Source organism: Chinchilla lanigera, unplaced genomic scaffold (assembly GCF_000276665.1).
Source record: "Chinchilla lanigera isolate Chin_1 unplaced genomic scaffold, ChiLan1.0 scaffold00017, whole genome shotgun sequence".
In the NCBI taxonomy this organism is placed as follows: Eukaryota; Metazoa; Chordata; class Mammalia; order Rodentia; family Chinchillidae; genus Chinchilla; species Chinchilla lanigera.
Genome location: NW_004955418.1, coordinates 20617940 through 20631801, shown reverse-complemented (window position 1 = coordinate 20631801; position 13862 = coordinate 20617940). Strand labels below are relative to the sequence as shown.

Genomic DNA, 13862 nt, shown 5'->3' with positions numbered 1-13862 from the left:
CCTGCGTTCCCTCGGAGGTGGGGCTTAGGGTTGGCTGCGCAGGCCTGCCTGGAAGGTGGAGCCCCTATATCCTGGTGGAAGCTCTGCACCCGCCCAAACCTGACTCTGAGGAGGCGCAAAGTGCAGTGCAGGACGAACGTACATGGATCACACAGAAATGCACGCTGCAGCCTTGAAATCCAGACTCGGAGATTCTAAATCTCCCCGCGCTTCACGGCCACAGCACCTCAGACAGAGCCCGGAACCTGCGGGCCTGGATTCCCGGGACGACGCTCATGCAATGCGCTGCGCAAATGGGCACTGGGGTGAGAGGACCGGATCGCACCCCTCCGCCCGGGAGGAGGAGCCCTGGCAGCCCCTGTGGAAACCCCGGGCGTCCCCGTGGGTCTCTGCAGCTGGAGCAGGTCGCCTTCCTCCCTTGCACGTCTGTTTTCTGTGGTGTCACGCTGCCGTTTTACAGTCCACTGGTGGCTCCGTGGGGCGCCGAGACGGTGACTCCGGGTGTCGCTGTGACGGCCAGCGCCCCGCACACCAGGCCTGGCGCTGGCCGTGAGCCTCGCCCACGCTGGTGCAGCCGCACTCTGCTGTGCGGTCCGGCGACACCACCAGCGGCGTGCAGCGGGCACTGGCGTTGCTCCCGAAGGCTGCCGAGCTCTCCGGCTTGGCAAGGCTGGGAGAAGGAGGAGCCCTTGCCTCTCCCGCTGCGGACTGCGGCGGGCTGGGCCGGGTGCACAGCCGCTGAGGACGAGGACCCAGCTGCGCAGCTGCAGCGGGGCGGCCGGGAAGGACAGGAAAGGAAAGCACCGCAAAGGAAAGCACCACGGGCCTCTTCCTGTGCCCTCCGGCTTTTCAACGCCTGCAGCGGCTGCCGGGGCCCTGTCTCCTCGGGGCCAGGGCTCCAGGCTCCGGCGGGGCAGCGGGTCGGCCCTCTGCTCTGCTTGCTTTCCAGGCTTTTGGACCGAGGGCAGTGGGTCCGGTCGTGGGCGCTCAGCCCGCCCCCGGGCAACCTGAGCGGGGGGAGCGGAGACCGTGCAGCCTCGTCCTGCGCACAGCCGCCGGAGCGCACCCTGAGCTCTCCTAGGGCTCACGCCAGGGGTGGCCGGGACACCGGCGAGTGTGTCCTGTCTACAGGGACAGCAGCTGTCGGCTCTCGACAGGGCCCCGTCCAGCTGGCCAGATGAAAGGAACTTACCTTAGAAGTTACATTATGTCAAGCGTGGCACACGCCTGTCATGCCAGCACTCAGGAGGATCGGCACCAGTTCAAGGCCCGCCTGAACTACATAGCAAGACCCTGTCCAAAAAAAAGATTTTTTTTAAAGAGCTTTTCTGCTTTGTCTTTTACAGATTTCCTACACCAAATTGGTTTGCATCAGGGTTGTTTTTAAGGTTCTTTTTTGTCTTTTGGAGACAGAATTTCACCACGCACTTCAGGCTGGCCTTAAACTCACTTTGTAGCCAAGGCTGGCGTCGAACTCACAGCGATCCTGCCGCAGCCTCCCGAGTGCTGCGATTACAGGAGTGAGCCACCACGCCCGGCAGTTTTTAGGGTTCTTGAGCCCCTCTGCTGAACAGGGCTGAAAGGATTCCCAGCTCCTGGTGGCCCCGGGCTGACCCCTCCCTGCAGTGACCTCCAGTCCCCGGCTGTTCTGGGGTGGGAGGGAGGACAGGTGGACGCTCAGGCCTGTTCCTGGCCGGGGCCCTCCCTGGCGGGGACCGAAGCCCAAGCAGGTGCCACCCTGCCTTCTTCACATGGGACAGGGATGCCCTGGGGCCGGCGGCCCACTGCTGGGCTGGGCTGGGTGGTGCGTGGGTTCTGTGCAGACGGGACGGCGGTGCCGCAGGAACAGAAGGGGGTGGAGGGGGGCTACCCGAGGACGTCGACCCTGGTCCCCAGCTTCCAGCCAGGAGCAGCCTTGAAGATAGAAGTGGAGGCGAGGACCAGGGAGCCTCCCGGGACAGGGCCGCCGTCTCGTTACCGGACACAGTCACCGGACACAGCCGGGCCCGGGGCGGGGCAGGGGCCACAGGGCTTGGGACAGAGAGCATCTGCGTGTCTGGTCTTCCCGCCTCGTTCCTTCCTCCTTCCCTTTCTCCTCCTCTGCCTCTCCTTCTGTCGTTTATTCTTCCCCTCTCTGTCTGCAGTGGACTTGTTTCCCCCAGAGAGGAAGGATATTAACGAAAACTCCTGTTTATTTACTGGCGGGGACTGTGAGGCGTTCCTGAGAGGCGTCTGCGTCTGGAAGGAGTTGAGCAACCCCAAGGCCTGTGCACGCGGCAGCTGGTTCACACGCACTCGCTGATATTTCTTTATTTTCCGTGAAATGTCAAGTGGTGTTTTTTGGCCTCTGTAAAAGTCAGTAGGCTTGCAAGACAAAACTGGACTGGGCCCATGAACTGGTTGGGGAACTTCAGGGGTGTCTTATTCACCAGGAGAGTCAAACCTAAAAGTGAGCAGGGCGCAGTGAGCAGGGCACGACGGCCGTGGCGTTCGCCATGCCGCTCCTTCCCCTCCTGCTGGGGCTTGGTGAAAATCCACACGTGCCGCCAGTGTGGCAGGTGGAGCCGCGGCGGCTGCCCCGGGTCCCTGGTTTGCAGGGAGCGGCAGCTCCCTCCTACACCTCCTCCTCAGCCCGGCGCAGCGGTGCAAGCAGGGAGCTTTTGCAAGCTTCCCCCAGTGGCATCCGCAGGACCCGGCCCCGCGTCACACCTGAGGCAGGGCCCGGCACACAGGTGCGTGGAGAACACAGGTTGCTCGGGTTATCTCCAGGGACCGCTGCTAGTGATGAACTCGTGTGCACCTGCCGTGGTGCACAGCAGCCTGGTGCCTCTTTCTGGAAAGGGGAGTTGGGGATGGGGAAAGGCCTCCTTACGGGCGCAGCTGTCAGTTTGTGCTGAGTTGCCTCTTCTGACAGGGACACATGGGCAGAGTGGCCCGGCAGAATGTGAGCCTGGAAGTGATCGCTGTCACTGGCGGAACACAGGGCAGTGACATTTTAAAAACAGCGTATGCTGCCGGGTGCGCTGCTGCACGCCTGTCCTTCCAGCGCTTGGGAGGCTGAGGCAGGACCCTGTCTCAGAAAAACAAACAAGGCCTGGGGATTTAGTTCAGCGGTACAGCGCCTGCCTGGCAAGCGCAAGGTCGTGAGTTCGATTCCCAGTACCAGAAAAAAACCACAACCAAAAAAAAAAGAAAAACAAACAAAAACCAAAGATGCAAAAGTCGATTGTTGGTCGTTCCGCACCTGGTAGCCTGTGTCTTTTCCCCTCTGCCGGGAGACTGACATTCTAAAGAGGGACGCAGACCTCCGGACCCGGGGCAGGATGTGGAAACAGCAGGACAAGCTCTCTCTCGTGTCCTGGGTTCAAACTTCTGAGTTGTTCTGGCTGACGGACTAGTCATTCAACATCTCTGGCTGTCTCCACATCTGCAGATGAGAACGATCACAGCTGTCTCAGCAGCCACTCGCAGGGGACCTGGGACAGGTCTATTATTAGACCTCACTATTGTTCTTGTCTTGGTCTACTTAGTCAGGCCCTATCACCTAGTCTAGTACCAATTTTTTTTTTTTTTTTTTTTATTATTAGACCTCACTATTGTTCTTGTCTTGGTCTACTTAGTCAGGCCCTATCACCTAGTCTAGTACCAATTTTTTTTTTTTTTTTTTTTGGCTTTTTTGAGACAGGCCCTCACTGTGTAGCCCAGGCTGACCTCAAACTCATGGCGATCCTCCTGCTTCAGCCTCAGGAGTGCTGGGATGACAGGTGTGCACCACCACACCCAGTTCTGCTTTTCTTTTTTCTTTTTTTCAAATTAATCTCAAGGAAGGCCAGAGGCAGTGCCCTGCTTCAGAACTTAAGCAAATATAAATGTGAACATCGATGTCTCTGCGTTGAGTTTTCTTTTTTGGGTTTTGGTGTTGGTCTTTGTTTTGTCTCGTTTTGTTTTTCTGAGACAGGCGAGCTGAATCTGAACTGTGCCTCACGGTTCCAGGGTGAATTACCTGACCCAGGAGAAGGCGCCCAGGAGCCGGAAGGCCCAGAAGGGAATTAAGCGACTGGACTCCCGCTCAGTCACAGTGTGAAGTTGGAACTGGGACAGACAGGCCCGTGTGTGAGGTCCACACACAGCACAGACTCAGCCCTGCGCATGGGGCGGTGCAGAGTGCGCAGCCGGGGACCAGGCACACACACAGCACTCAGTAAAGGGCCACTGCATTGTTGTCTTGGTTACTTTTCTCTTGTTGCTGAGACCAAAATACCTAAAGCCCAAAATTAAGGAAGGAAAGGTTTATTTAGCTCCCAGTGTGTGGAGGTTTCAGTCCATACTGGGCTGGCTCCAAGGCAGAGTGGCACATGGCAGGGGACAACAGTTCATGGCAGCGGAAGACAGCAAAAAGCAGCAAGAGCACAAGGGAGGAGCAGTGGCAAGCAGCCTCTCTCCCTCCCTTACATTGTATGCAAACTACCCGCCCCAGGGCTGGTGTAGCACTCACGCCCATAATCCCAGCATTGGATCATGGATCAATCACAAATCCTAAAAGCCTGCCCCATGACTGCCTGAGGCTTTGGGGGGACATGCAGACACAAACCGTAACAGTTGTTTAGAAGGAGATAAAGTACATGGTCTAAATTTTCCAAAGTTCAAGTGAATAGCTGCTATTATTACTGTTGTTGTTGCTGCTATTGTTTAGATTTTGAAACAGTCTCACTATGTAGCCCAGGCTGGCCTTGAACTTGTGAGGGTCCTCCTGCCTCAGTCTCCTCAGTGTGCCACCATGCCTGGAGGCTGAACATGCTTTGTGGTAGAGCTTTTAGTGGTGATTGGATCAGCAAATCATGGAAACATATACTGCAAGGAACACTGGCTGGAGTGAACAAATAGCAATCGTGCGCCCGCAGGATACACAAAGCTGTCAGTCTATTCCGTCTCCCTTGGGCCGTGCTACCTTGCTCACTTGTAATCCTGGTGCGCTCTCAAGCAGTGTTTCCCAGCCTCTCTGGTCCAATTCAGCATCCCACGCAGCGCTTCCTGAGTGGCTTACAGTAAGCTCCTGGGCACCAGGCTCAGGTTCTGCGATGCCTTGCTTGGTAGAGTGGCCTGTGCCCAGGGCCGCTCCCTGACTGTGCCCTGCAGATCTGTGCTCCCCGGAAGGCCGAATTGCGGGGCTAGTGCAGGGTTGCGTGAAGCCCTGTGGAGTGAAAGCTCTTGTTTCAGGTTTCCAAGCCTCTGCTGCCTCCCTGGCCTGGGTTTAGGAAGTCGCTGGGCTGCAGTGACTCACGCGTTCCGCGCCCGCCGACCCCAAGCCGACATTCCCAGATCCTTACACGCTTCGTGAGTTTCTGTCACACACGTATTTAATTATCTGGAGAGGACCTCAGCGGTGTCCCTCAGAGCAGCTGGGAGGAGGAGGAGGAGAGGTTGGCGCTGCAAGTCCCAGGGAAGCGAGCTGGCGCCGCATGGGCACTCACCGCTGTCCTGCACCTGGACGCCCGGTCCCTTGTCCCTTCCGGGTGCAGAGTCGGTCACGGAGCCGGTGTTTGCTGGCTGTGGCTGAGGAGTTGCTGCGCTCTTGTGATTTTTCTCGTGGAAAAATTCCAAGCTGTGACCTCATCTGTGTCAGCGCTGAGCGGGGGTCGGATTTGCTGGGACTTGGCTGTCACTTCTGGACGACCGCTTCTGAACGGGTGTGGCCAAGAAGAGCAGGAAGAACTCATCCTCCACAGATGAGCTCTGTTTTTTGAGAGAGAGGCTGGCTGTACAGTCCAGGCTGGTTTTGAAGTCACTGTGTGTAGCTCAGGGTGGCCTCAAACCTAAGAGAATCCTCCTGCCTCAGCCTCCTGGGTGCTGGGTTTGCAGGTGTCCACCCCCACGCCCAGACTAAATAATTTTAGAGATCTGAGTTATTCCAAAAGAGACCACTCAGAGATTTTTATCTCTTAGGAAAACATCCTCTCAGCTGGCTACACAGTCCATGGAGTTGCATAGTGACAAAGCAAAAGCAAAAGCTTAATGACAGCTTGAATCTGGAGGAGGAGATTGGGGAACAGATTTCATAGGGACACCAGGACCCGCCCTGAAGCCATTTTAATTCTTTTCTATTTTCATAATACAAATTTGGGATGCTTTCAAAATCAGCAGGCCATCCTGCTCTTGGCAGGCCACAGCGGCGCAGCCCACGAGGAGTCCCTGAGTAGAGCCCCCGCCCGTGGATGTGCTGCGTGCGTGCCTGCCAGGTCCCGGACTGCGTGAGCCCCTGGGGAATCACCACACGGTGCTGTGCAAGGCCACACACTCTTTAGGGTTAGTTTTATTTTATTTTATTTTTTGTCTTTTTGAGACAGGGTCTCGCTGTGCAGTTCAGGCCTGCTGTGAGCTCACTTTGTAGCCCAGGCTGGTCTCCAATTTGCAAAGATCCTCCTGCCTCAGCCTCCCGAGTGCTGGGATTACAGGCATGTGCCACCACAGCCGGCTTCCTCTTAGGGTTAGAAGTGTGCAAGCCAGCAGGTTCACGTGGGGCTTTTCGAGTAGTCATGGGAACCACAGGGCTTGCTGACGCAAACACCTGAGATTTCCTTACATTAAACGCCGGGCGTAAAGCACCATGCTTGGGCCGTGGTGTCACTGAGTCTGATCCTGGAAGCCAGACTGCTCCCCACTAGGCCCTGGGGAAGATGTGGATTCTTCTCCCGGTTCTGGTGGGGTGGGAGATTCGGGAAATGCAGTAACTTGAGTTGAGCCAGGGCGCCTCGGGGCTTTTGGGAGTGCTTTGGGCCCATGTCTGCGCTCTTCGGTGAGTTTTCTCCTAATGGAGCCAGGAGGCGCTGGGCTGTGGGTGTCACCAGCCGGTGGGAGCAGCAGGCTGGCTCAGCCCTGGGCTCCGGGAAGTGGGTCAGCCGGTCCGGCCTCTTTCGCAGCCCCTGTGAAATGGTGAAGACAGCAGCCAATCTGCACAGCTGCTGCGAACGTGAAAGCTGTGTGTTTACACCCAAAATGCCACGCATGGGAAAACAAATAAAATAAAACACTGCCAGAGTGCAGAGGAGCAGCAACACCGAGGTCAGGGAGAATACTCTGGGGGCCTCGCGTCTCATTTCCGGCAGTCGCATGCAACTTCCTTTGTAAGTAAAAGTAATAAAGCAGGAAGCATTTGAAGGAAGACAGTGTGAACATGACAGACTGGGGGGGGTGGATATTACAGTCAAAGATGTTAGGTGAAAAATTAAAGTTTAGGGGCCCTGAACAGTATCTTCTCTAAAAATACTTTGCTGAGCTCCAGAATTCTAGTTTAAATGTTTCTAAAAGTGTATGTAGATCCCTTATAAAAGGTGAAGCAAGGTGGAGTGTGATGGCACATGCCTATAACCCCAGCACTCAGGAGGCTGAGGCAGGAGGATTGCTGCGAATTTGAGGCCAGCCTGGGCTACACAGTGAGCTCAAGGCCAGCCTGAACTGTAGAGCCAGACCTTGTCTCAAAAAGATAAAAAACAATTTGTTTTTCACCATTCAGAAAGCTGTGAAGCTGGGCGTGGTGGCGCATGCCTGTAATCCCAGCACTTGGGAGGCTGAGGCAGGAGGACCATTGTGAGTTCGAGGCCAGCCTGTACTACACAGTGAGCTCAAGGCCAGCCTGAACTGCGTAGTGAGACTGTCTCAAAAAGAAAAAAAAAAAAATCCACACACACATACAACCAGAAAGCTGTGAAATCCAAGAGGTCTAGAAATAATCCACATGCACTGTTTAAATGTTTTTCCATGAAAAGCTTCTGTACAGCAAGAGAAACAATCTAAAGAAAGAGACAACTTAGAGAATGAGAGAAAATAATTGCAAATTGTGTATCTGACAAGGGGTTAATGCTTAAAATACTTAAAAACTCAACCCAATGCAAATAATTTTTAAAGAAAACACACAGACACAGATACCCAATTGCAGAAACAGACAAAAAGCCTGTGTAGACATTTCTCAAAAGAACACATGCAGATGGCTGTCAGATATGTGAACACAATGCTTCTCCTCACCAGGGAAACAGGTCAGCACCACAGTGCCATCATTCACCCCGGAGAGCATGGCTGGGATCAGAAGGACAAACAATAACAAGTGCTGGAGAAGGTGCAGGGAGAGGCAGTGCTTGCACGCTCTAAGCAGGGATGGGAAGTTGTGTAGCCGTCGTGGAAGCCGTGAGGATATTTCTCAAGAGAACTAGCACATGACCCACAAATGCCTGCACTGAATACACAGCTAAAAGGAATGAACTCAGCCTGTGAAAGCGACATCTACATGCCCACATTTATAGTGATTCACAGTAGTCAGAAACCGGCAAGGAGCTGCATCTGTGCTACCAATGAATAGATGAAAAACCCCAGCGAGATAGAGGAACCTATTTCAAAAGAGCGATCCTGCAGCATGGTAAAATAGTGCTCTCTTCCCTAAGCAGTGTAATGCTGCCGTCTTTAGTTAGAAATCACAACAAGCCGGACAGGAAAGGGCAGACACCGCAAGATTCCACTTCGTTAAGGTGCCCAGCGTGGTCCACTCTGCGGGGACAGAAAGAGTGGCAGGGGCTGGGGCTGGGGGAAGGGTGCCACTGTGCAGTGCTTGGAAAACGTCACGTTCCAAGGGAACGGCTTCTGAGACGCGGTCTGCCGGCCGCAGCGGTGCCCGCGATTTCATGCTCCTGAGCCGCGCACACTGATCAGGGCGGCCGCGTGTTGTGTGCGCTTTCATTTCACTCCAATGAAAAGCGCTGGGGAAAACAGGAGCGAGGCTCCTTGATGCCTTCCTACTCCTCGGCTGCTCTCTAAGCATAGGAGGTTGCTACCTCGCGTATTTGTGGCACAGGGTGTGTTCCCGTGTGTTCCTCTGTCAGGATCCGTTTCCGTTCTGGGTTTAGTTCTCACAACAGCCATCAAGGACAGCGATGGCGAACCTTTTACAGACCAAGTGCCCAAACTGCAACCCAAACCCATCACTGTTTATAATATGCCAACACTGCACTGCAGTTAAACCCGAGCACTGAGATCTTAGTTCAGAGGGTGGGGGGAACAGCTCATACCCGAACAACTTTCATCTTAAAGACAAACGACACGCGTGCCATAGGTTCGCCACCGTGGGTGTGGCTCGTTAACGAGACCGCTGCCTGCGAAGCTGCGATTCCTGAGCTGGGTCTCGGCCCAGACCCTCTGCCTGGCTCCAGACGCCTCTGTCCAGGTGCTCCTTGGACGTTAGCTACAGGGCACCTAGACTACAGCACGCAGTACTCGCCTGGTCTGTCCCGAGTCACCTCTCTCGGCCTCGTGTCCGCGCCTCACACGTGGCCCGAGTGTGTCCGTATCCACCGGATGCCCTGGCGCTCCGTGACCCTCTGCCTTGCTGGACCCCGCGCTGCATCTTGCTGTGATCACCTTTCCCCTCCACCCCTCCTCCTCACTCCTCCCCCTCCCTCTCCCCCTCCCTCTCCCCCTCCCCCTTGTACTCGTCCCCCTCCCTCTCCCCCTCCGTCTCCCCCCTCCTTCTGCCACAGCCTCACAGCCTCCCTCCCTGCGTGACCTCCCGTTGTGTCTCACGTCCTCTCCCGAGGTCTCTCCGGCCCCCAGCGCCTCCCTGGTTCCAGCCACGCAGAGCCATCCTTTGCTCTCGGAAACAGCCCAAGTGTGTGGAAGTGCGGGGTGGTTCTCCGCTGAGGTGCGTCTGCGCTCTCGGCATCGTGCGGCCAGGTGTTGTCCCCTTGCGGCCCCAGCTCGGAATACGTGGTCCCCGCTGACCTAGAGGTCATGATGCCGCCCAGGGCTGGCTTCAGTCTGCTGTGAGCTGAGATCGAGGCGGCCTGTTCCGGGCGCCCTCAGAGAAGAATGATTTAGCATGTTTGGACGTCGCACTGATGGGTCAGAAATCCCTTCCAAGTTCATTTCCTGTTTTATAAACAAATCTGGTTGACATTTGTTCTCAAGAGGTGCCTCATCTTCTCTGACGCAGGATCCTGACTCGTGGGGCAAGGAGAGCAAAAGTCATGCCTGAGGGTCTGTTTAAAACCTCCTCCGGCTACAGCTCTGCTGCCCAGGTCATCCCGGCTCTGCAGAGCAGCAAGAGCCCTTCCCTGCCTGGCTTCTAGGGTGCTTGTCCCTCCTGTACACCCCACTATTTTCACGATGAGTGGGGCACAGTATGGTTTGTTTTCTCTCCAGTATATTTTAGAGGCTGCCTTTATCTCTGGGAACATCATAGATTAGAATTTGCTCTTTAGCAGGCTCCAAAACAACTCGATTTTGACAATTCTCCAGAAAGCCGACTCATGATTCGAATATGACGTCTGCATTTACGGCCAGAGGCGGGCATGGCTGAGGAAACAGACCTGCTGTCCACAGAAACCAGATTTGTAGGCTTAACCCCCTTTGTAGTAAAGCCCAAGAGGAGACGGAATAGACGCTCTACAACTATGCTGTGTTTTTAAACTATTTTTTAAAGATCAGACTCTAATTCTAGACAGACTCTACCATTCCACGGTACATCTTGCTCTTGCAGATGCAGAAACTTGAAGCCTACCAGAGGTTAAGCCTAGAATCCAGGTGTCCCGGGTGGACGGCTGTGTGCTATTCCCAACCCTGCTGCCTCCGGACTTGTGCAAGGGGCTGGGGTCAGAAGCCGGAACTAGAGAGGGTCTCCATTCTTCAGCATTGGTACAGTGAGTGTGGAAACCCATGCTGAAAGGAAGGCCTCCGTTAAGGTCAAATCATCCGATAAAGCTCTTTTCACTTTGCGGCAGAGCGGGCCTTGTGTATCTCTAAATTTAAGAAACAGAATAGAACATCAGGAAGATGACAAATAAAGACCCTGGCAGATTCCTGGTTCTCAGGGGCCTATCTGATCACCATCTGTCACCGGTGTCCTGAGTGGTTCTGTTCTTTCCAGAACAACATGTTGAACTGGGGTCATTGTGACGGTAGTTAGGCAGCTGTTTGGAATTTCTAATAAATTTGAATTTTGTGGTTCCCTTCCTGAGGCGTACACATACAAATCACAGTTTAGGTTCCTTCTGAAAAGAACCGTGTTGTTTCTGAGTGCGCAGCGGATCCAAACAGGAGCGGAGGGCGCGCAGCCTCCCGGGCACAGGCTGTACTGAAGCATCGCACACGTGTTGTACCCCTCTGACTCGGCTTGCTGTGCTCAAGGGTCACTAGACGAGTGAGACCCAGCGTGAAGCGGGCAAGCTGTGGACAGCACCCAGCGCGTAAGATCCGCGTGTCCTCGTGGAAGAGGGCAGAGCTGCAGAAGCGAGTCTGGGATGCACCGCGGGATGTTGTAGGCCAGGCCAGAGAAGTCCGCCTCATCCAGGTCCTGAGTCTCACAGGAATGGCTTCAGGGCCACCCTTCACTGTGGTTGGCAAATCGTCTGAAATTCCCCAGGTGTGGTTTGCCGTGGAGGGGAAGACTCCGACTTGCGATGTCCCCCCCACACCCCAGGAGTGTGAATGTACCGTTGGATGAGCTGCGTGGCCGTCCTTAAACAGACCTGGAACGTCTCTTCGCATTTTTAAGAGTATCTTTTCAGAGAACATAATGGTTTTCTTTCTTTGTTTTATAAATCCCACATTTTTTTTGTTTGTTCTAGAAACCACAGCCGACATTAGAACCCCTTTGTAAACTACACAGTGTCATAGAAGGGTGGCAAAGCTCAAAGTCAAGATAGAAACCACTTTCTGCATGAGCAACTCGTAAAACGACACAAAGGAAGCCAAAGGGGAGGGGATAGAGTTTCCTTCCTTAATTTGAGAAAATTTTATTTTTCTAGGCATAGTTGTTGCCTCGCATACTTAAATTAGAGTTAAATTAAAATTAAATTTTTCACGTGCTCCTGAGGGTGTTAAACACACACGCAGGCGTACACACACAGGGTCCAACTTTTATCACGGGCCCCTTTGTGCACCCTGCATCCTCTTCCCCTTAGATGCTTGTTGCCACCCCACAGCTGTACAGTGTGTGCCGGAACTTTCCGCCCTTACTTACCCAAGGCCTGCCAGGGGAGCAGCTCTCACAAAGCCTACCCCAGTCTCAGACTTCAGAGCCTTCAGGGCACTGCAGAGCGGTGGTAGATGCCACCTGGTTCTTAGCTGAGGGCGGGCTGAGGCCTAGAAGCCCTTTGTGCCGGGCGCTGGCTTCTCTGCCGTTCGCTTTTCTGGTCCCCAGGTGAGGCGGGTGCTTTGGGCTCCAGGGTTTGCCCTTCTCTGCCAGGCACCCCACTGGACGCAGCGGTGACTCACCAGCCACTGGCCCGTGGGCGCTGTGACCGCACTGATGCAGCAGGGAACCTAGAATGACGCTGCAGGGGTCCTGGGACTCGCTGGCAGAGGAAGCTTAGCGCGCAGACTGGGCGCCTGGCTCGTGGGGCGGCGAGGAGCACCCCAACCCTGAGGGAGGCCTCCCTCAGGCGCTCAGAGCGGAGGATGACAGAGGGACCCTGACAGATCCACAGCATGTTCTGGGGGACTGCAGGCGGTGGGGGTGCCCATGCCTGGCTTGTGGAGGCCGAGGTGGGACACGGACAGAAGACAGCCGACCACAGGAGGTTTGCAAATGACCTGTGCTTTGACGCCCCTGGGAACCGAACTCCAGAAGTGTCCACCCTGAGGTTTTCTGCAGCCGCGCAGGAGGGAGCTGGTGCCGTGGTGAAGGGGGCAACCTGCCCGTGCCCGGGGAAGATGCACGCTCCGGCCTAGCGTTAGACCACACCTGGGCGAGGCGGACCCAGCCGAGCTGGAAGAGGGGGCTCTAATCCTGCAAAATACGCAGCCGCCAGCCCCCTTCCAAGGCCCCCTCAGGTCCCGGAGCAGCGGCCCTCGGCTGGCAGGAATGTGGGGGGCAAAGACGTGAACCAGCGTGGGAAGGATGAGAAGCTGCGTGCAGTCTTCAGGGGAAGCAGCAGTGTCCTACCTTTATAATTCAGAGTTACAGCTTGCACATAGGTAGCTTACCTTTATTTTATTTGAGCCTCGTAAAAGTATACTGAAATACTTGGTATTGATATTCTCATTTTATAGATAAAAAACTGAGGTTCCCATAAAGTATAGCTCAATATAAAAGTATTAACAATCACAGCCAGGTGTGGTGGTGCATATCTGTAATCCCAGCACTCGGGAGGCTGAGGCAGGAGGATCATTGTGAGTTCAAAAACCAACCTAGACTAAAGTGAGCTCAAGGCCAGCCTGAACTGCATAGCAACACCGTGTCTCAAAAAAGACAAAAAAACAAAAAACTACCAATCAAAACTAGAACAGGAAAGTCCATTTGACCCAGCTATTCCCCTTCTAGGTATCTGCCTGAAAGAATTACAGACATCATCTGACAGTGATCTGTGCACGCGTATGTTTATATTATAACAGCACCACTCATGATAGCTACATCTTCGAAGGGTCGTGTTGGTCCATCCATAGATGAGGGGGAAAGTGTGGTATTTACACACTGTGGTGTACTGCCAGCCATAAAGAAGGGTATGTTCGAGTCATTGTAGGAAAATGGATGCACCCTGAGACCATAACCCTAACTGAAGTCAATGAGACACATACGCTTAGATGTGGCATGGTCTCTTTACTATGTGAAACCCAAGTAATCAATAAAGTCCAAATAGAAGATAACAGGAAGTAAGAAAATGGACCCCTCTCCAGTGGGGAGGGGATGGAGGGGTAGAGGGAGGGGAAAGGGGTGAAAAAAGGAAGGAAGATGTGTTATGCACACTAGGAGGGGAAGCATTATGTACTAAGAAAATTTTTAAAAATATTAGTAGGCCTGCTGTGGTGGTACACACCTGTAATCCCAGCACTCAGGAGGCTGAGGCAGGAGGATCCTTGCGAGTTCAAAACCAGCCCGGGCT

The 13862-nt window shown here is 54.4% G+C and overlaps 2 protein-coding genes and 1 long non-coding RNA gene across 3 annotated transcripts in view; 2 read left to right on the top strand and 1 right to left on the bottom strand.

Moving 5' to 3' along the window:
- The window catches only part of Adgrv1 (adhesion G protein-coupled receptor V1), a gene marked incomplete in the record, with an annotated part of 436569 nt that overhangs the window by 408090 nt on the left and 14617 nt on the right, over positions 1 to 13862 (top strand).
- LOC106148242 lies at positions 150 to 1025 on the top strand. Its single transcript, XM_013512958.1, has 2 exons — positions 150 to 522; positions 600 to 1025. Exons 1-2 carry the CDS (start codon positions 158 to 160, stop codon positions 1009 to 1011), a joined length of 777 nt encoding a protein of 258 aa, XP_013368412.1. The 5' UTR covers positions 150 to 157; the 3' UTR covers positions 1012 to 1025.
- LOC106148243 lies at positions 1253 to 3657 on the bottom strand. The gene is made up of 3 exons (XR_001233514.1): positions 3590 to 3657; positions 3245 to 3499; positions 1253 to 1293 (listed from the first exon to the last, which is right to left on the bottom strand). It is a non-coding gene; the product is annotated as an uncharacterized LOC106148243 (long non-coding RNA).

What these genes read in the sequence shown, in the direction of transcription:
- LOC106148242 (XM_013512958.1), top strand. Translation starts at nt 158, where the DNA reads ATGCACGCTGCAGCCTTGAAATCCAGACTCGGAGATTCTAAATCTCCC. An exon ending in TGTCGCTGTGACGGCCAGCG is followed by an intron (nt 523 to 599) that starts CCCCGCACACCA and finishes TGCGGTCCGGCG; the next exon opens with ACACCACCAGCGGCGTGCAG.